Raw genomic sequence first — 21743 nt, 5'->3', positions numbered from 1 at the left:
CTCAAGCAGGGTATGAATGGACTTGGGACATCTCAATTGTACCTTTTAAGATGTTCAGATCCTTGAGTGATAGGCCATGTCCTGGAGATAATTTGCTACACGCTATGGTTATGCTTAGCCACTCGTCTTGAATTTATTATTAGCCAGTCAACAACTAGCATTTCTTGAGTACCTTTTCTTTTCCAGGCACTGTACTAGGTGCTAAAGATATGAAAATGACAGACACAATGCCTCTGAGCAGAGTACAACAAGGTTTATGGTAGGGCAAGGGATTTCATGAGAAGCTGAAGTGACATGCAGGGAGGCTTGTGCACAGCTCTAGAAGGTCCTGGGATGAAGGCCCATGGAGCACATGGATATTCAAGAAGGAAGAGGCACCATACCTGGTACATTTAGAAGGGTAAGGAAAGCCAACACAAGCAGAGAGGAGAGGAGAGAGCATTCTGACCAGGGGAGAGATGCCGGCACAGGAACAGTGGTGCCTGAGGCATGTTCAAGGCTGATACAAATATTCTGAGAAGGCCTATGGCCTGGTTGGGGTCCTGGCACAAAGCTAGGTCTGGGTTGAACGAGTGTTAGAAGTTAGAACTTGTGGATATCAGTCTCAGACTATTGCTACTTCCTGCTGACCCACTGTGCCTGGTCGTCCCATTCCCATCCTTCATCTGAAGACAGTGGGCAAGGCTGCGACAGGCCTGACAGGCAGTCAGAACTCAGTGGTAAGCCGGGCATCCCGTGGGGATCTGTGCAGAGCCCCCATTCTTCATGTCACCTGAATCGCAAAAGAGGTTGGCCTGTGCAGGTGTTCTGGAGTACATATTCATGTGGCAGACCTGTCGCACTGAGGTATTAGATTGCAGAAAAGGTGACTGTGACAGGCCACAGCACCAAATTCTCTCCTCTCTGTAGACTATACAAACATTCCTAATTTTGCCAGTGCGGATACTTGATGGATTGGTTCTCTATTGACCTCCTCAGTCATTTCTATGTTACTCATCATTTGGAAAGAGAAATGTTCTTTCCTATCTAGGATACTTATTTTTTTATAGCACATTTGATGGGTTCTTATCCTGCCAGGAATTTCCCTGTGGGGTTCAGGACTTATAAGAAACATCTTTGCCTGTGGAGCTTAGGCTTCTGGGAAGGATTGAGGGTGGAGTGTGCCAGCCGCCCTGATGAGCGTGTCGGTATCTAGTGTGACAAAGCTAGCTCAGCAAGACAAGTTCCGAGGAAATAAAGTTTTCCGCTCAAGATGAGATTAGCCTTTAATTGACCAGACTCGATTTTGTGATGACACATGGGCTGCCTTTCTTCTCACAGCTCAGGGAGATGATTTAATGACCACTTGCCTAAATTGTGCTCAGGGACACAACTTGCTATGGAGAAAGGCCATGGATATTCACTGATACAAAAGCTGAGGAAGATCTTAAGGAAATGAGGCATTAGAGAGTTAGGGCAGGCTGGTCACTGAGGGTGTACTTGCCGTGGATGATGAGGGCACTTACCTGTGCTGTGACCTCTGCGCTCTTTGCCTAGAAGATACTCCAGGCAAAATACTATAGTAATCCCCATATTTTTCTTGACCAGCCTCCTATATTGTTCAATTATTTTTTTAATTTTTTATTTATTTGTTTATTTTTTACAGAGACAGAGAGTGAGTCAGAGAGAGGGATAGACAGGGACAGACAGACGGGAACGGAGAGAGCTGAGAAGCATCAATCATTAGTTTTTCATTGCGCATTGCAACACCTTAGTTGCTCATCGATTGCTTTCTCATACATGCCTTGACTGCGGGCCTTCAGCAGACCAAGTAACCCCTTGCCGGAGCCAGCAACCTTGGGTTCAAGCCGGTGGGCTTTTTCCTCAAACCAGATGAGCCCGCACTCAAGCCAGCGACCTCGGGGTCTCGAACCTGGGTCCTCTGCATCCCAGTCCGACGCTCCATCCACTGCGCCACCGCCTGGTCAGGCTTGTTCAATTTTTAAAACTAGGTCACATAAGTATTGACTGGTTAATATGCACAGAATAATCAGCTTTGTTAAGAGTGTAACTAAAACTACCTAATCTTCAAGCCATGTTCATTCTGAGACAAAGGATAATCTTCACCAAGGTAATCACCATTACTTTACTGCGCTACTAGCTGCCTTTCTTATAGATATGTATGTCCCAGGATGAGAGCATGAGCCCAGCTTCAGTAGGACAGAGTGTGGAGAAATAACCAAGCCAGGGGAGTTACAGTGGTTTGAGGAGCGTTAACACGAGTAAGAATAGTTCACTGGCATCCCCAGCAGGCAGCAATCATCTTGTTATTTTCATTAGCTTTGCAAAATAGGACACATTGCCTCATTCAGGCCGCCATGGGCCTGTGGTCTTGATTTTGGCTATAGAAGTTTAGAAACTCAATTAGATGTGTATTCATCTTGCTCAGATGCTCCCAGTAAATTGATTCACACTAGCCAGACTCAAAAGAGATTTGTAAAAATAAACAAAACTAGAGTGTCAGTTCACTAAATCATAATGAGATTTGTGTCCCACAAGGTAATTGGAGATGCATGTCATCGCCCTAGCATGTTCTCTGCCTGGTAGAAAATGCTCCGTGAGCCTGACCAGGTGGTGGCGCAGTGGATAGAGCATTGGACTGGGATGCGGAAGGACCCAGGTTCGAGACTCTGAGGTTGCCAACTTAAGTGCAGGCTCATCTGGTTTGAGCAAAGCTCACCAGCTTAGACCCAAGGTCACTGGCTCGAGCAAGGGGTTACTCAGTCTGCTGAAGGCCCCACGGTCAAGGCACATATGAGAAAGCAATCAATGAACAACGAAGGTGTTGCAACAAAAAACTAATGACTGATGTTTCTCATCTCTCTCTGTTCCTGTCTGTCCCTATCTACCCCTCTCTCTGACTCTCTTTCTGTCTCTGTAAAAAAATATAAAGAAAGAAAGAAAGGAAATGCTTCGTGAGAAAACAAATCAAAACCAGAAGTTTCCTTTAAAAACAAGGAAGCAGAGCAGTGGAATCGGACCACCTTAGCTGTTCTCATGATGCCTGCAGCGGTCTCCCCTCCCCCTTCTCACCCACGGGTATTGCTGTGGAGCGGCACAGCCATTCCTGCTGGCTTGTCAGAGCGGCTGCGTGCTGGTCGGTTCTCACACCTCTCTCTCCTTCCTCCTGCCTTAGAGATTAACCACCGCCCTGCTCTTTCCTTATTCCAGCTTCATCGTTTTTATTTCAACAGCTTTCACTGATTGATTGTTATAATTCTAAGTTTACGGATTTTAATTCTCTGACTGCATTTCAGTGTGGCTGCTTCCCCAGGTTTCTCAGAAAGCTGCCTAATCTCCCCTCCTTATTCTGTACTGAGTGGACCCTGGGGTGACTAGCTGCCTTGTCTTAGCTTTAGTCTGAGACACAAGTGCTGCTTGACCACATTTCAGTTTCGTTCACAGGTCTGTGATCCTCTCTCCACTGCTTCAGGAGAACGACTTAATTAGTTTCCTGTTGACAGTTGGTTCACCTCTAACCCCTTAGGAAATAGTCAAAAATAAATTACCTTTGGTTTCAAAGTGTGAGTGCAGAGGTATACACAGTGGCGGTGTGTGTGGGGGGGGGTGGTTACAAGCTATGCAATTGAGTAAAGAAATTCTGCATTTTAGATGATAATAGGAGCAACTTCCTGCCAGTGACTTCAGGGAAGGTGGGATCCACCAATGTCTGTGACGTTGTCTTTGCAAACTCCCTGGGGTAGAGAGGGCACCTGGGAGGAGAAGTAGGAAGGAAATATCTCACCTCCATCACTTTTATACTCTGAACAGTGTGGCTGCAGGCTAGATGGAAAAACATCTCACCTCCTCTGCTCTCCTATATTGATTTCAGCCTCATCTCCTGAAAACTGTCACTTAAGTGGCAGCTAAGTGCTTCAGAATATTTAGCCTAGAGAAGGGGAGGCAGGGGATTTACAGTCACTCACTTAACTGACATTTATTGAGCGTGATATGTGCCAGGCAATATGATGGAGCTGCAGAGATGGATTCATTCCTCCCTGGCCTTGGAGCCGATTACTGTCTGCTGGCGGCAACAGTCAGTAAACAGATAGGTTACAATCCCGGCTGCTGGCTGTCACCCAGATGAGAGGCAAGGGCTAGAGAGCTCCTGGGGCAGAGCCGCGAGCCCTGCCTGGCTCGGAGAAAGCTGCACAAGGTGAGCAACAGTGATCTGAGTCTTGAAGGAGTGTGTTGCAAAGCCATTGTGCAGGGTGACTGATGGCTTACCCTTCAAGACCATTATTAAATAAACGCTGAATACCTACCAGGTGCCAAGAAGGAAGAGCAGATAATGCTGCACAGAGTTGTTGTGAATCGGTCAGACTCTGGTTTCCAAAGGAGAAACGCCCAGGTCTGATTGATTTTGTCCAGTAGCCTTCATTCTGCACTCAGCTCCCACCCAGAGCTGTGAGAGGACGTGAAGGACAGAAAGCCTCAATCCTGTGGGACGCCATGGGGCTGGGCAGGAGTTGAGGTGTGCCTCACTGACCCAGGGTAACCGGGTCATCAAGGAATACATACATGTAAGCAAACTTTCTAATTATCTGTAATGCGCTTCTTAAGTACCAAAACTTATTTGAAATATTTTATATGAAAAGGATTTGAGTGCAACAGTGCACACTGACAACTGAATAATCATCAGAAATGGCAACCAGAGTTGGGAGTTTGTTTGGATGGAAGGGCTCTGAAACAGGAGAGAGGAATCTTGCAGAGACTCCTTGCACCTAAGCTGGCCTCTTCGTGGCTTATCTAGAGAGGTTTGCTATTTCAGTTCTTTTCATGGTATCCTCATCTAATTGCATAAAAATTACTCTTTCTTCACAAATGTGCTTTTGGTAAATTTCTCAGGAAATCTTGAGCTCTTACTAGAATTTAGGGCTTCCTAGAATTTAGGGCTTTGAAGCTCAATGCTTGGAAATATTGGTATACAAACAGCTGAGCTTAAATGCAGGTTTCCAGAACATTCTGTCCACACAGTCATACACTGCACAAAGTAGTGGCCAGAGGCAGCATCACTCCTTCTCCCTTCTGTAACAGGTTAGAAATTTAAGGCAGGATGTATGGTCATTAGTGGATAATTCTGAGACTTTACATAGAATTTGAAAATATGTGGCAAGTCTTAAAGCCTTGTGTCTGGCTTCATTTCCAAATTGAGTAGAGAGGAAAACACGATGTCCTGGCTGCAGAGACAGGTCTGGGAAGAGAGTACATATAGTGTTGCCACATCTTTGCAGGGAAATATCTGGCCATAGTGTTTCAAGGTTAACATGAGTTGGCTTTGGAGTTAGATGTGGAAAGTGAAGATTTTGTTCCTTCCACCCCTTAGATATGAGTGAGTTGCCTAATCATTTATGCAACTTCCTCATCTGGGAATGGAAGATTGAAATACTTGCCTCAGTGAGACAACATGGATAAGTTGTGTAGCCCAGTGCTGGAAACACGATAAACGCTCAACAGATGGTGGCCATTGTCATTAACTTTGATGGGACATGCACAGCATAATTGGTTTCTGTAGAAGAGTCAACATTCCACTTGTCCTGTTCAAATAGGGATGGACTCTAAAGAGCAAGAACAGGGCCTGTCTCCTTTATTGCAACATGATCAGCATTTGACATAACATCAGGGTTCCATAAAAATCTGTGGAATTGGATTAAAGTGGCTTTTGCTGCTTTAATGAGAGCCCTGGGCAAATACCTGTTTGCCCAGATCTGCACTATCTATTGTCCTGAGTCCATCTCCTTGTCTCTCTGACACTCACTTTCCTAGGGTTTGACAGGGCTTGAACCAAATGATGACTTCTGGACCCCAGAACAAAAGCCTATGGTTTTCTGCTCATCCCTCTCCTATGCAAATTCCTTCTTCACATATACTTTTCAGCTTCTGGTTTGAGGATTCATGTGGGGACAGTGGGTATAGTGTGAGTTGTGTCATCACATGCTCATCTACCGGCTGGACGGAATCCAGAACAGGGAGATGGGTCCATGGAGGAGAATCTGTCAGGGCACAGGACAGATGTGAGCACAGGGAATACTTTTGAAGATATGTTGTGCTTGCTCCAGCCTGTTTTGAAGGATGGCACTGATAGCTGATACTGTTGGCCATTAGAAGGCTTTACTGCAAAAATTGTAACACCTGGGAAAGTTTAGTTGAATTATTTTTTCCAGAGTAAATACCCATTTGGGGATGTTCAGCCCTTCTTCTTAAGTCATTTTTCATATGTGCTGTTGAGTGTGCATGCACATACACATGCATAAACTATTTCCTGTTTATCAAACAATAGTCAACACGTTTGTGGAATACTATTGAGTGCTAATGAAAAATACAAAAGAAATACGGTATGTCTTTTTCCTCCAGGAATCAGAATCAAGGTGGGAATATAATTGTAATAACCATGAAATAATCCTTTTTACATTTTTTTGAGAGGACCCAAGAAAGAAATGGGGTTGAGGAGTAGTGTGACAAATGGGAAGTGTTCGGGGAGAGGGCTCGCGGGGTAGAGGACACAGTCCTGAAACCCTGAAGCACTTGCAGACTCATTCATCTAGCAGACTTTTGCTAAGCACACCCTGGGCTGAGTACCAGGATTGTAGAAATAAATGAGTTGCTTTCACCTTCCTCAGGGAGTTCAAAGTCTAATAGAGGAGATGATGGTTGGAGATATCAACCAACATGGATGCCATGATGGTGGTGCCTGGGGAGCACAGAGGAGAGCCTGCCCTGGCCAAGGTGGACATTGGGAAAGACACCTTGGAACAAGAGCCACACATGCAGAGCTTTGGGAGCAAGGAATAAGAGCGTTTCAGGCCCTGGCCGGTTGGCTCAGCAGTAGAGCGTCGGCCTGGCGTGCGGGGGACCCAGGTTCGATTCCCGGCCAGGGCACATAGGAGAAGCGCCCATTTGCTTCTACACCCCTCCCCTCCTTCCCCTCCTTCCCCTCCTTCCCCTCCTTCCTCTCTGTCTCTCTCTTCCCCTCCCGCAGCCAAGGCTCCATTGGAGCAAAGATGGCCCGGGCACTGGGGATGGCTCCTTGGCCTTTGCCCCAGGCGCTAGAGTGGCTCTGGTCGCGGCGGAGCGACGTCCCGGAGGGGCAGAGCATCGCCCCCTGATGGGCGTACCGGGTGGATCCCGGTCGGGCGCATGTGGGAGTCTGTCTGACTGTCTCTCCCCGTTTCCAGCTTCAGAAAAATACAAAAAAAAAAAAAGAGTGTTTCAGGCATAGTCCTGGCCTCTTGGCTCAGTGGTAGAGCATCGGCCCGACATGTAGAAGTCCCACATTCGATTCCCGGCCAGGGCACACAGGAGAAGTGCCCATCTGCTTCTCCACCCCCACCCCCTCCTTCCTCTCTGTCTCTCTCTTCCCCTCCCGCAGCCAAAGCTCTACTGGAGCAAAGATGGCCCGGGCGCTGAGGATGGCTCCATGGCCTCTGCCTCAGGCTCTAGAATGATTGCAAGGGAGCGATGCCCCAGATGGGCAGAGCATTGCCCCCTGGTGGGCATGCCAGGTGGATCCTGGTCAGGCACATGCAAGAGTCTGTCTCTCAGCCTCCCCGCTTCCCTGCTTCTCACTTCAGAAAAAAAAAAAAAAAAAGAGCATTCCAGGCACAGAGAACAGAATATGCAGTGGAATGCTCTTTGTTGAGGATGAAATCGCAGTGGCTTCCCATGACCAGCTTTACGTTATCTTTCCTGTCTATTTTTATATTTCTTGTTTATTCTAAACTTTTGTGTTGAGTGTCTGCCCTCCTTCCAAGGAGAATGTAAGCACCATGAGAGGAGGGCTCTGATGGCCTCATTCAGTGCTGTATCCTTGGGCCTGAGACACAGCAGATGCCTGGTCAGTGTTTGGTACAGCCGGAAGACGCCTAACGGGCATTTTTTCTTTTGTCCTCTATTCTTAGTGGGGGCCTGAGGGATCTGCTCAGGGAGGGCAGATGTGGCCCAGAAGAGCCGGGGTAGGTTGCTGTCTTCTGGGTCAGAAAGCAGGAAAAGGTAGCCAGCTGATGATATTCAGTGGAAACCTAAGAGGGAAAAATCACACATAGTCCCCCTGAAGTGGGATCATCTTTATTCACATGCTGGGGGCTTTCTGGAACATGCAAAGAAACAAACTAGCTGTTTGTATAAAGCCATCTAGTCTAGTGTTTCTCAACCGCTGGTTGAAACCTCTCATCTAGTTGATACTTCCAGGTAATTTGAATTCTCATACACATACATCCATGCTTTACATGCCAAGAAAATTTCTGAAAAGCATTCACAGGAAATTAATAGCAGGACTGAGAATGTGGATCAGGAAGAGAATTTTCCCAATACTCTTCTATATTTAAACTTTTAAACTATGAACATAAATTTCTATATACATTTTAAAAAAGAACAAACGTAAAGATAGTTAGGCCCTGCCCTTAAAGATTCCGATGCACTCAGTTTTAGGAGAATGCAGGGAACCTTAAGGTTTTACCACCTTCCTAGGTGAGTCTGATGGGCACCAGCCTAGAATCATAGCCCAGGTCAGACCTCCTCCCAGGAGCCTTACCTGATCACCCCACTCAGCCTTTTCATTCTTCCTTAAATTCCTGCTGTGATTACCGAGGAGGAATATCACACACGCACACCATGCCTTGAGCATTTTGGCCAGCAGGGCTCACGCAGCTCATGTAGCCAGCAGCACCAAACACAATGTATAGCCCCTCCTCCCCTTAAAGCTGCCTTCTCCAGACTACCATTTTAAGCCCTTTACTCAATGTCACCACCAGGTGGTCAATGATGTAAATGTGTCCAGCTGGGTGTAATAGGGAATAGTGGAGACTGTGGTGATCTAGCTGGGTTGTTACTAAGGGTATTCACAGTCACATTTGTTTTCAGTCGCTGCTGGCCTCACGAAACAAGTCTGTGGGCCAGATTAAGCCTGTAGAGGATCATTCTGCAGCTCTGGTGTCTATAAATTCTTGCTGAGTGATCTTATCCATTCTCCCATCTTTCATGCAAATGCCGATGGTTCTAACTTGGCATCCCTGAGCCAGAGCAAGTCCCTGGCTTCAGGCTTCTGTCCCCACTGCCAGCCAGCTGCCTTCACATGCACTGGGTCCAGCTCACCCCAGCCGAATGGAATCGTTCATCTTATCCTCTGTGAGATGTTTGCACTTTTAGTTGTAAGGGACAGATTCCTTCCAATTTTCTTAAGGAAAAGGGATTTTCTTCAAGGCTTTGTGTGGACCGAATGGAAACCCCTGACACCGTTAGAGCCCTGGGCACTGGCCCCTCTCACAGCCTCACCCCTGGCTGGTCTTTCCCTCCTGACCTCTCTGCCTGTCTGTCCATGTCTGCACTACTGGCTTTCTCTACTCCCAGCCTTCTTCAGCCCATGCCTCAGCAGGACCTGTGTGATTACTAGGACTAATTACCACTAATGCCAGGCTGTCTTATGGGTTACCCTGTGGAGGGCCAGACTCCCCCTACCCCCATCCCACCTACAACAACTGCCCAGAACTGCTTCCCTGAGTGGGGCCACTGAAGGCAGAAGTTGGAACCCCTGGATCCACTCTTCCTCCTGTGTTCCCCGCCATGGATGATGGCAGCTCCCAGCCTCCTTGCTGGGGACCTGGTGTTATCCTGGCCTTCACTTACCGCATTGGAAGCGCTCTCTCAACTCCTTTTGGAATCTTTATGTTCCTGTGATCCAGCTGCCACCACCTTCAGCCATCTGTCCTTCTTTTGCCTGGTACAGTGCTAACTTGTCTTCCTGCCTCAAATCTACCGACCCTTCCCTCAGCTGCAAAGCCATTTGCCCATGTACCTCCCCCATCTATAACCAGATACCTTTTAGGGGCTTCTGGTTACCCAATGGAAGACTGTCTCTCTTAGTACGGGAAACACAGCCTCCCTGGTCTTGCCACTGTCCATTTCACCAGCCTTGTCTCTCCTACTCCCTGACTTATGTTTTACGCTATAACAGCAGCAGATTTCTCTTTCATTCTTGAATAGACTGCTCTTTTCTGCCTCCCTGTCTTTGTTCCTGGTTAGCCACCCCCACTTGGGGCCCCCTCTGTCTCCCAAAAAACTCCTGCTCATCTTCTGAGACGAAGTATAGTTATCCACTACTTCCCTCTCTCAAGAATTATTTTCAATGTCCGTATTCTCTATACTCATAGCAATTTTCGCATACTCTGTCATTGTTACTGTCTTTGCTATTATTATCTGTTTGTGTCTCTCCCACTGAAGCTCTTGAAGCAGGAACTCGCTCTTAGTTTTCATTATATCTTCATTATGTATCAAACCCAGTACCTGCTATGTAGTAGATGAGAAATAAATGTTTGATGAACAAATGAATGCTACACAGAAAGTATACAAAAGGCACTAAGTAAACATGTATATGCTGGTTGATTAACTATGATGACCACAAAGTACTCTGAGATCCATGTGGAAATACTTTTTAAAAATCACTGCTTGATAATAACCATTCTGACAGGTATTAGATGATCTATTATTGTGGTTTTGATTTGCATTTCCTTGAGGATTAGTGATATTGAACATTTTTTTATATACCTGTTGGCCATCTGGATGTCTTCTTTGGAGAAATAAAAAGAACAAAAGACAAAGAGTATTGGTGAGGATGTGGAGAAATTGGAAACCTTACACACTGTTGGTGGGAATGAAAAAATGGTGTAGCACTATGAAAAACAGTATGGAGGTTTCTAAAAAATTAAAAACAGAACTACCATATGCTCCATCAAACCCATTTTTGGTTATATATCCACAGACTTGAAATCAGGATCTCAAAGAGATAAACACTTTCATGATTATTACAGCATTATTCATAATACCCAAGATATAGAAGCAACTTAAATGTCTATCCAATAGATAAATGGATAAAGAAAATACAGTATACAAACAGTGAAATATTATCCAGCCTTTAAAGAGAACAGAATTGCAAAATATGTGACAATATGTATAAAGCTTGAGGATATTATGCTAAGTGAAATAAGCCCATACGGACAAACACTGCATGATTCCACTTAAATGAGATATTGAAAACCATCAAATTCATAGAATTAAAGAGTTGCATGGTGGTTGCTAGGGGCTGGGGGAAAGGAGAGGAGGGTTTCTAATCAATGGGTATAAAGTTTTAGATCTATAAGCTCTAGAGAACTGGTGTACAACATTGTGTCTGTAGTCAACCGTACTGTACTTTACACTTAAAAACTTAGGAGGTTAGATCTCACGTTAACTTTTCTTACCACAATAAAAAATTTTTAAAAAGTCTCTTTGATATTAAACATGGCTGGTACTTATTCTACCACCACTTTTTTCTTTAATAGAAATTGTATATATTTAAGGTATATATGATGAGTTGATATACATATACTAGTCAATGATTGCTAACAGTCAGACTCCTTAGCATATTTTCTAATTCCATTGTTACTATTTTTTTTGTATTCTGTACTGTTTATTTTACATTCTGAAATCTACTCTCTTAGCAAATTTTAAGATACAATACAGTATCATTAACTAGAATCACCATGTTGCCCATTAGATTTCTAGATTTATTCATCCTACATAACTGTATGCCAGTATCTTTGACCAACAGCTTCTGCCTCCTTGCCTCTGGAAACTACCGTTCTACTCTCTGATTCTGTGTGTTTGACTTGGTAAGGTTCCACATGTAAGTGAGATCATGCAGGTTGTTTTGTATGTCAGACTTATTTCACTTAGTGTAATGTCTGTCCTCCATGTTCTTCCACGTGGTTACAAATGGTGGAATCTCCTTTTATAAGGATAAATAATACATACATACGTACATACATATATCAAGTTGTGATATATAAATACATATACATCTCACAATTTCTTGCTCTATTCCTCCATTAGTGGTCACTTAAATTTTATTTCCATTTCTTGGCTGTGAATAATGCTGCAATGAATGTGGGGAAGAAAAAGAGGAAGAGAGAGTTTGTGTGTGTATATTCAAGGTACTGATTTCATTTCCTTTGTATATATACCTAGGAGTGGGATTGCTGGATCATATATTCTATTTTTAGTATTTGGAGGAACCTCCACAGTGTTCTCCGTAGTGGCTGCACCACTTTTCATTCCTACCAACAGTGTACAAGGGTTCTGTTTCTCCACATCCTTGCCAACACTTCTCTCTTTTTTTTTATAATATCTATTTTTACAAATGTGAGGTAATAGCTCATTGCCTCCCACCATTCTGACGTCAGCTCCCTTCTGTCCATTCTGTGTCTGTCTTTGGTACTAAAAGCTATAAGGAAAATAGAAGCTTAGGATGGAGACAGTGGATGAGCCCTGTGAAGGTGTGTTGCCCAACTCTTGGTTATTGGTGCGCAAGTTTAGATGTTATACAAAACCATAAAGTTTAGATGTTATACAAAACCATAAACTAGAACAATTGGGAATGGCTTTATTTTCTTTGAGTATGCATGATGAGATAATTTTTCAATTGTTTAAGTGGTATTATGTGTAAAATAATCATACAGAGATTACACATGCAAAAGGCAGGTCCAAGACCACAGCTGCCAGTGGCCTGTGTATGGTGATAAACAGCGCAAACCTGTTACTTCTCCTCTTTGGACCCGCCCACAAACTTACTAATGAAATATCCTGGCCAGGGAGCTCTGTGAAATGTCTAGCTCTGAGAAAGATTTCATAACTTCTGTTTGTCCTTCTGTTCTTTTACGGTTCTTATTCTGAAATCCTCTTTTTAAAATTTAATTTACTTAGTTTCTAGGCTAGATCTATTTCCTTTTCTTTTTTCCTCAGTCTTACTCCTCCTTCCCAAGAGAAGAGCTAAAACCAGAAGAAGTTGAGATATACATTAAGAAAATTGGTACAAGAAGAATAAATCTTTCTTGGAATTTTCTTAAAGGCTTTTTTCCTTGAAAAGAAAGCCAGAGTGTAAGGTGAAACTTACTCCATTGTTAATAAACAGAAGCCTTGCATATCTAAAATTCGGTTACTTTCCAAGAGGCACTGACATTCTGCTCTGCTGCCTTTCCTAATACGCACATTTCTTTTCATCCTAATCCTCATTACGGGAAATGTACATACCCATCTCCTGGCTCCTGGGTGTCCTGGGCAGTGAAACATGTGCTTGGTGGTTTCAGAAGCACTGGCTCTTACTCGTTTTGCCAAAAGTAGCAAATCTTTAAAAATGAAATTTTCCAGGCACAGGGACCCTAAATCAACCTTGTGGGGATAAAGGCTTTAGAATCACATCAGTCCAAGAAAGTCCTACAGCCTTTAACAGTGTCACTCAGTCCCCCGTGCAGCCAAGCTAGTGACACTGCGTTTCGTAGCAGGAGTAGCTGGACCAAAGCTGTTTGGAACCTTTATGAGATTTCTTATTTGCCAACAAGCCACATCCTTCACAGGCCTGGAATCTGTTGATTCCTGTTAATTTGTTCTCATTAAGGTGGTCTCCAAGCTGTACCTATGCTTTGAACAAAGTTTGGCTATGTGGGAGGATTCAGAGCCTGTGTGGGGGCAGAACTCCCACTGTGGCTGCCACCCAGGGGGTTGTCGAGGGCGAGTTCTGTCCTATCCAGCTTTGCACCTGGCCTTCCAGAATCCAACCCTGCCTTCTGTCTGTCCATTCCTTCCAGCCCCAGCCTCAATCCCACCCCTTCCCACCTGTCGAGTCCCAGCTGGGATCTGCCCCATGTAGACTGGACTTCAAGCACATACCAGCTCTTCCCCTAAGTCTTTTTTTTTTTTTTAAGTGAGAGGAGGGGACGCAGAGAGACAGACTTCCGCATACGCCCCAACCAGGATCCATCCAGCATGCCCCTACTAAGCTATGCTCTTCCCATCTGGGCTACTGCTCTGTTGCTTGGCAACCAAGATGTTTTAGAACCTGAGGCAAGGCCATGAAGCCATCCTCAGTACCCCAGGACCAACTTTGTTCAAACCATTCAAACCATGGCTGCGGGAGGTGCAGAGAGAGAGAGAGAGAGAGAAAGAAAGAAAGATGGGGGGGAAGCAGCTGGTCACTTCTCCTGTGTGCCCTGACTGGGAATTAAACCTGGGACTTCCATACACTGGGCCAACGCTCTACTGCTCAGCCAACTGGCCAGGGCCTTCCCCTTGGTCTTGACCAGCCAAATTGGGGCAGGGAGCCATAGAACCACAGCATCTTAAAACCAGAAAGAATATTGGAAAATTTCTAGTCTGTCTTTTTCGTGTTCAGATGAGAAAATTGAGGTCCAGAAAATTGTCAGGTCATATTGGGGGTGACAGCAGAACCAGAGAAAGCACCTATAATTTTATGGAATGAGTTGTATTTAGGGTATTTAATGAAAATTTCTGCTCCTATTATGTCTGTCAGATGACTGTCAGTATCTATATGTTACTTCAACATTCCAACATCCCAATTTAAAAATCAACTTTGAAAGGCTTTGGTGGAAAAGGATGATTGTATTCTAATTTGTGCCAACGTATGCTTATTAATGAGCAAAACTATAACCTTTCAAATATACTCAGTCTGGTCATGGTGGGCTGACAGTGTGCAGTTTAGGGTGACTTGTGGCCGGAGGGGATTAAGGTCGGTTGAGGCCCCAGGCACAGAAGAAAATATTGGGCCCCTTAAAAAAAGAGAGAGACACCCTGGCTGGTTGGCTCAATGGTAGAGCGTCGGCCTGGCGTGCAGAAGTCCCGGGTTCGATTCCTGGCCAGGGCACACAGGAGAGGCGCCCATCTGCTTCTCCACCCCTCCCCCTCTCCTTCCTCTCTGTCTCTCTCCTCCCCTCCCGCAGCCAAGGCTCCATTGGAGCAAAGATGGCCCAGGCGCTGGGGATGGCTCCTTGGCCTCTGCCCCAGGCGCTAGAGTGGCTCTGGTCGTGACAGAGCGACGCCCTGGAGGGGCAGAGCATTGCCCCCTGGTGGGCAGAGCGTCGCCCCTGGTGGGTGTGCCGGGTGGATCCCGGTCGGGTGCATGTGGGAGTCTGTCTGACTGTCTCTCCCAGTTTCCAGCTTCAGAAAAATACAAAAAAAAAAAAAAAAAGAGAGAGACAGGGAAAATAAAAATACATGTTAACCATATTTTTAAATAAATAAAAAAATTATGTACTATTAATGTCAAAATTGCACATATGAAACCAAACTTGGTGTCATTAAAAAAAGTGTCAAGTGGGGGTTTTGCGGGGCCCTTCAGAGGTTGGGCCCAGGATGTGCACCTGGTGTGTCCACCATTAAGTCCACCTCTGCCTGGCAAATTAGTACTCACTCTGATGAAATCATCTTTTGTTCCTATAATGATTTGTTAAAATGAATCTGTTAGGGATAAACTTGTATTCTGTTTGTTTTTTCCATTAACCCATCATCTATAAAGGGACAATACTGTAAACAATAAGATCCATTACATTTATGCACAGAAGGCTTTCTGGTAGGCTTTTAGGGCATATGGAACTCTGTTGAATAATGCTCAGGAATTAAGGTGGACATCAGTTATCACCTGAGTTAGCCCTTTCTGCTATTTACTAAATCACAAGTTTAGTTCTGTGCCCCGGTGCCAGCGGAGTGTGGGACTCCCTCACTGAGGCTGTCTGGGCTGCACACACAGCGTGGGTTTCCCCAGCTGGGATGAAGCTGGCCCGTCCAGGGAGGCTGTCTGACTGCCGCCAGGAGATGCAGCCTGTCAGGTCCTCACTGTGCCCTGTCTTCCAGGCTCTGCGGCTACCCTCCTTTCTATGATGAAAATGACTCCAAGCTCTTTGAACAGATCCTCAAGGCAGAGTATGAGTTCGACTCCCCGTACTGGGATGACATCTCCGACTCTGGTGAGTCTTGGCTCCTGGTGGGCAGCCCTGGAACATTATTCCCAGACCACCTGACCCCAACAGGCCCAGGGCAGGGGCTCAGGACGGCCTATACTTGAGCTTGACTTGCAAATTGGAAGGCAGGGTTGAAATGGGCCCAAACCAAGCCATGGGACAGGGACTCATCGCTCCACCAAATCCTAGCCTTGTCCTGATCTGCGTACCCTGGGAGTGAAACCACATTAGCCACCATTTATATCAAGTGCTTACTGTGTGCTGAGCACGGCGAGCTGTGCACATGCGCTCATCCTCAGGACAGCCTGTCGGGGATATTACTGTTAGCTCCATGTGACAGGTGAGGAAATTATGGCCTGGAAGGTGAAATAACTTGTCCCAAGTCATACAGGTGGAAATTGGCAGAGCTGAGATTCGATCCCAAGCCTCACTCCCGAGCCCAGGTCTCAGCTACCATACTAGCTTACAATGTTCCCAGGGAAGTTCAGCATTTTGTCCTCAGGGGTAAAGACGAAGCCAGGGCCCATGAAAACTGACAAAATTTCTCAAGTTGATAAAAAGAGGATGGTAGTAATAGTCCTTCCTATCAAGGACAGTGGTAAGAATCAAATCAAATAACAGATAAAATAGAGCTTTGTGCTCACTGATGCAAATATTGCATTGTATTATTTGTGTTCCTTTCCCCCTCGCTGGAAACATCCTGCTCTCTTCCTCAATTCTCTAAAACTGGGAGTACAGTTCTCTAGGGCTTGCAAGAAAGAGCCAGGTGGGGAATATTTTCCTTCGGACTTGGGAAGGGCATGGCCTTCTCCCAGAATCCCAGGCCTGTGGGCAATGAGCTGCCGGACCCTGTGAAGCTGCAGATTCCCGACCTGGCCCACAGGTGTGATCTGGTTCTGTGACCTGGTCTTACACGTGGTCAGTGTCCTGCTGTTGGGTCGCACCCCATCCCGGGCCTCCAAACACTCCCCACTGCTCACAAGGGAACGTTTCACTGCATCACCTGGTCTGAGAGCTTCGCAGGTGCTCCAGGAGTTTTGTTGAATCTGTGTCATCAATCTAAAGCAGGGAGGGACATCAACAAAACAGCTCCCTGTGGCAGGAGTGGAAGAAAACGTTCATGGTGACAGATAGTTCATCTCTGAACTAAAAGTGTCTCTGACTTTTAGATGGAAGGGACGTTGAGTGGAGAGGCAGGGTCCCAGGCCTGGCTTGGCTGCTTTTGCACTGGCAGGTCAACATTCAGAGCCCCAAACCTGGCTTCCCTTTTCCCCAAATACTGGTACCTGTATCCCAGGTACCATGTGTCCAGGGCACCATGTGTCCCGGGTACCGCATGTCCAGGGCACCATGTGTCCCAGGTACCGCGTGTACAGGGTACCACGTGTCCAGGGCACCATGTGTCCCGGGTACCGCATGTCCAGGGTACCGTGAGTCCAGGGCACCATGTGTCCCGGGTACCACATGTCCAGGGCACCGCATGTCCCGGGTACCACGTGTCCAGGGCACCGCGTGTTCCGGGTACCGCGTGTCCAGGGCACCGTGTGTCCCGGTACCACGTGTCCAGGGCACCGTGTGTCCTGGTACCACGTGTCCAGGGTACCGCATGTCCAGGGCACCATGTGTCCCGGGTACCGCGTGTCCCGGGTACCGCGTGTCCAGGGCACCGTGTGTCCCGGGTACCGCGTGTCCAGGCCACTATGTGTCCCAGGTACCGCGTGTCCAGGGCACCACGTGTCCAGGGCACCATGTGTCCCGGTACCACGTGTCCAGGGTACCGCATGTCCAGGGCACCATGTGTCCCGGGTACCGCGTGTCCAGGCCACTATGTGTCCCAGGTACCGCGTGTCCAGGGCACCACGTGTCCAGGGCACCATGTGTCCCGGGTACCACGTGTCCAGGGCACCATGTGTCCCGGGTACCACGTGTCCAGGGCACCATGTGTCCTGGGTACCACGTGTCCAGGGCACCATGTGTCTCAGGTACCACGTGTCCAGGGCACCATGTGTCTCAGGTACCACATGTCCAGGGTACCACAAGGTCTGTGAAGGGTTGGTCTCGTAATTTTCATGCAGCACCCGACGCTCTCAGGGAGCTGCTGGTGTCATATCTCAAACCCCAGACTGATTCCTTCCTTGTGCTTTCTTTCTGAACAGCGAAAGACTTCATCCGAAATCTGATGGAGAAAGATCCAAATAAAAGATACACTTGCGAGCAGGCAGCCCGGCACCCATGGTAAGAGAGATCACCCCCTAGAGAGGCCATGTGTCTGTTGCCTTCCCAGGTACACATCTCATTGGCTATCACTAATTATGAAAGCCACAGTGATGACTGCATTTCTCTCTGGCTAGTGGCCTAATCCTCCCCAGATGCCAACACTTAAAATCTTTTGTTCCCTCAAGCTCAGTCTTCTGAGTGCACTAGTGACAAGTTAAATGTGCAAAAGATAGCTGGAGCTTTGTCACTTTACATGATTTTTTTAGGGTCATTTTTATTGAAGGTAAGTACCAACAAGGCACTAAGATAGACGTTTTATTTTTTGAATTTATTACTCAGTAGTTGAATGAATTGAGTTATATATATTTTTTCCTTTTAAGATGCTTCTCTGGTTAGTGTCTTTTCAACTCCAGAGGGATTAGTTGATCGTTCAGGGCAGTCTGTGCACACTTTTAGCTGTGTCCTTGGGGCTACTTGTTTTTGTGCCACTTACTAGATCCTAACCCACTTACACTATCAGCTAGCTGTGACTTTGGGTTTATATATACTTAACTTCTCTGAGCCTGATTTTCTCATCTTTAAAATGAGAATACTGATACCTTGTTTACAGGGTTGGCATAAAAAATAACTGAGATAATGCATATGAAGGGTTTGGCACAATTTCTGGTGTATATAGTAAATGCTTCATTGCTATTATTACTAAAGCACCGTGAACATCCATTTTGAAACAAAGACCAGTAGTAAAATATGTAATTTAATGAAAATAGACAGACAGGACCTTCAGTGCCAGAGAGTTCCCCTAGGAAACACCCTAGAAAACCGTCCCCTTGTTTATTCCACCATCTTCTGTAGCATTTCCTCCACAGTCTCATCTGCTGATTAACCCCCCAGAGAGGACCAGGACCTGTTTAGGGTAGTGCCATGACCCAGTTTCCCAGTATTTTAATTTATCATAACTGCTGTCATTTAATGAGAACCTATTATGTTCCAGGCACTGTATTAATTACATGAAAATAACATCTCATTTCATTTCTTTATAATAACCCTGTAAAGTAGGCCGTATCTTCATGTCAAAGATAAGGAGATGGATTTAGAAAGATGAAATAACTTAGCCAAGACAATACAGCCAGCTGGTGGCAAAGGCAGAACTGTTTGCCACCAGAACTGCATGACCCCTCACCTAGAAAGATGTCCAGGGGGAGGAGCGGATAGGCTGGGGAGGGGGAGGATAGTAATTTTCTGAATAAGGAGACAGTTTTGATTATATATCATCTTGATTTTTATTTTTTAGTAAATCACTTTGGACAGTAGGTCAAAGTATGTGACTATAAAGATAATAAAGTTTTCTTACTTTATAAACAGTGGGCCTTTGAATCTGTAAAACTTTTTGTTCCCAGTTTTATTAAGATATAATTGACATACAAAACGGGGTAAGTTTAAAGTATACAGCAGAATGGCTTAACATACGTATCTGTTGTGAAATGATTGCCACAGTGAGCTCAGTTAACATCCGTCACCTTATATACAGTAGTTAACAAAAATCATGTTTTTTCTTTGTCATGAAAACCTTTAGGATATACCATACAGTGGTGTTAACCATAGTCATCATGTTGTACATTACATCCCCAGTACTCGTTTATCTTATATGTATGACACTTTTTTTTTTTTTTTTTTTTTAGCGAGAGAAAGAGAGAAAGAGGGAGACAGGGAGACAGGAAGACAAAGAAGAGAGAGATGAGAAGCATCAACTCATAGTTGCGGCACCTTAGTTGTTCATTGTTGCTTTCTCATATGTGCCTTGACTGGGGGTCCTCAGCCGAACCAGTGACCCCTTGCTCTAGCCAGTGACCTTGGGCTTCACGGCAGCAACCTTCGGGCTCAAGCCAGCGTCCGTGGGGTCCTGTCTCTGATTCCATGCTCAGGCTAGCGACCCATGCTCAGGCTGGTGAGCCTACGCTCAAGCTGGTGACCTCGGGGTTTCAAGCCTGGGACCTCAGCATTCCAGGTCTACACTCTATCCACTGTGCCACCACTAGTCAGGCTATGTAATGAGACTTTTGGGATTATCTTATAAAGGAGGAAAATGACCTCAAAAGAAAGAAAGTGATTTGCTTCCTAGTACCTGTTCACTGATCTAGCCTCAGTCTGTGGAAGGCACACGGGTAGCCAGTTAAAACCCAGTTTTTCCTTCACTGGCCATTTTTGAAAAACCAAAGAAAGGAAAGCTCATTTTAACTGAGGAGCCTGGCAGAAGGACAGGGTGACCCTCAGCAGAAAGAAGAGGGACCTTACAAGAATGCTGAGCTTTAGGCTATGAGAACTCTTCACTAGGTCTCCCAGGATAAGGAGGGGGCTCCAGGCCAGGTGAGTGACCCAGGCCAGGCCTAGGGGCTTCCTGCCTGCTCACTGCACACTCATCGCTCGCACCACGCACCAGGTATTCCTGGGGTCGGGGAGACAAAGAGTGAGGCAGGAGATGAGAATGGAAAGGGGGCCAGACCTAGGGTTCTGGCGTGAGCCCTAGTGTAGTCTTGAGTTCAAGTCCTGGTCTCACCACGGTTACTGAGGAGGGCTTGGAGGGCAAGCTCCTTAATCCTTGGGGCCTCCCCTGTAGAATTGAGATCATAAGTAACAGCAGCCTACAGGGCTTTTCTAAGGATTTGATGAGATAATACATACATGAAGAGTAGCTACTACCTAATAAATCTCTAATCTATACAAATCGCTGTTATTTTAGGGTTGTACTAAGGAATGTGTACTTTTCCATTTGGACGGCAGGGGCCCCTGGCAGGTTTTAAGCAGGGTGGTCAGATTTGCATTTCAGCAAGCTCAGCCTGGCTGCCTGGTAGAAGACAGTTTGTGGAGATGGGCACAGGAGAGGGGCAGAACCCTGCAGACAGGAGGCGGAGAGAAGGCTGCCCAGAGGAGAGTGAACGCGGCCTGCCCGGCACCACAGGGTGGACAGGGATGGAGAAGACCACTAGGGACGCTCACGCCCATGGCGGGGAATCTGCAGATGGAGGAAAGCACTGGTGGGTGGGGTGGGAGGGTCGAGGGTATTGCTGAGTTTTCAGTTCTGGGACTGGGAGGATGCCTGTGCTAGGAGAGCGAGCAGGCTTGCGTGAGAAAAGGAGGGTGGTCTGGATGGAGGGCTGTGGTGTGTGCCGTGCTGAGTGAGCCTGGAGCTCAGGACGAGGTCGAGCAGGAGATGAAGACCTAGGTCATCGGCCTGGGTCCCATTGAGACGTACAGCATGTAAGCTGAACAATTAAATGCTGTCTTCAGAGGTGTTTTTTCCTCTCGTGTTTTATAATTTTTACTATTTGTTTCAAATTTTCTAAGAAGTCCATCATCGGAGAATGATTTTTAAAAAAAGAGTTCATTTGAACCTGACCAGGCGGTGGTGCAATGGATAGATCGTGAGACTGGGATGCGGAGGACCCAGGTTCAAGGCCCCGAGGTCGCCAGTTTGAGCACGGTTTGAACAAGGCTCACCAGCTTGAGCCCAAGGTCACTGGCTCGAGCAGGGAGGCGCTAGGCCTGCTGTAGCCCCACAGTCAAGGCACATATGAGAAAGCAATCAATGAACAACTAAGGTGCTGCAACAAAAAACTAATGATTGGTGCTTCTCATCTCTCTCTGTTCCTGTCTGTCTGTCCCTGTCTATCCTTCTCTCTCTCTCTCTGTCTCTGTAAAAAAAAAAAAAAA

At 46.2% G+C, this 21743-nt stretch overlaps 1 protein-coding gene across 2 annotated transcripts in view; it reads left to right on the top strand.

Moving 5' to 3' along the window:
• Window positions 1-21743, top strand: part of CAMK1D (calcium/calmodulin dependent protein kinase ID) — a 488361-nt gene that overhangs the window by 454115 nt on the left and 12503 nt on the right. For both annotated transcript variants that reach the window (XM_066384571.1, XM_066384569.1), the window contains exons 7-8: window positions 15712-15824; window positions 17975-18053. In XM_066384571.1, the coding sequence (XP_066240668.1) occupies window positions 15712-15824; window positions 17975-18053 (192 nt within the window). The remainder of the gene's footprint in view (window positions 1-15711; window positions 15825-17974; window positions 18054-21743) is intronic.

The sequence above is a fragment of the Saccopteryx leptura genome, chromosome 5 (assembly GCF_036850995.1).
Source record: "Saccopteryx leptura isolate mSacLep1 chromosome 5, mSacLep1_pri_phased_curated, whole genome shotgun sequence".
NCBI classification, from domain to species: Eukaryota; Metazoa; Chordata; class Mammalia; order Chiroptera; family Emballonuridae; genus Saccopteryx; species Saccopteryx leptura.
Note: the sequence above shows the minus strand (reverse complement) of the source record. Positions and strands in the feature narration are given on the sequence as shown.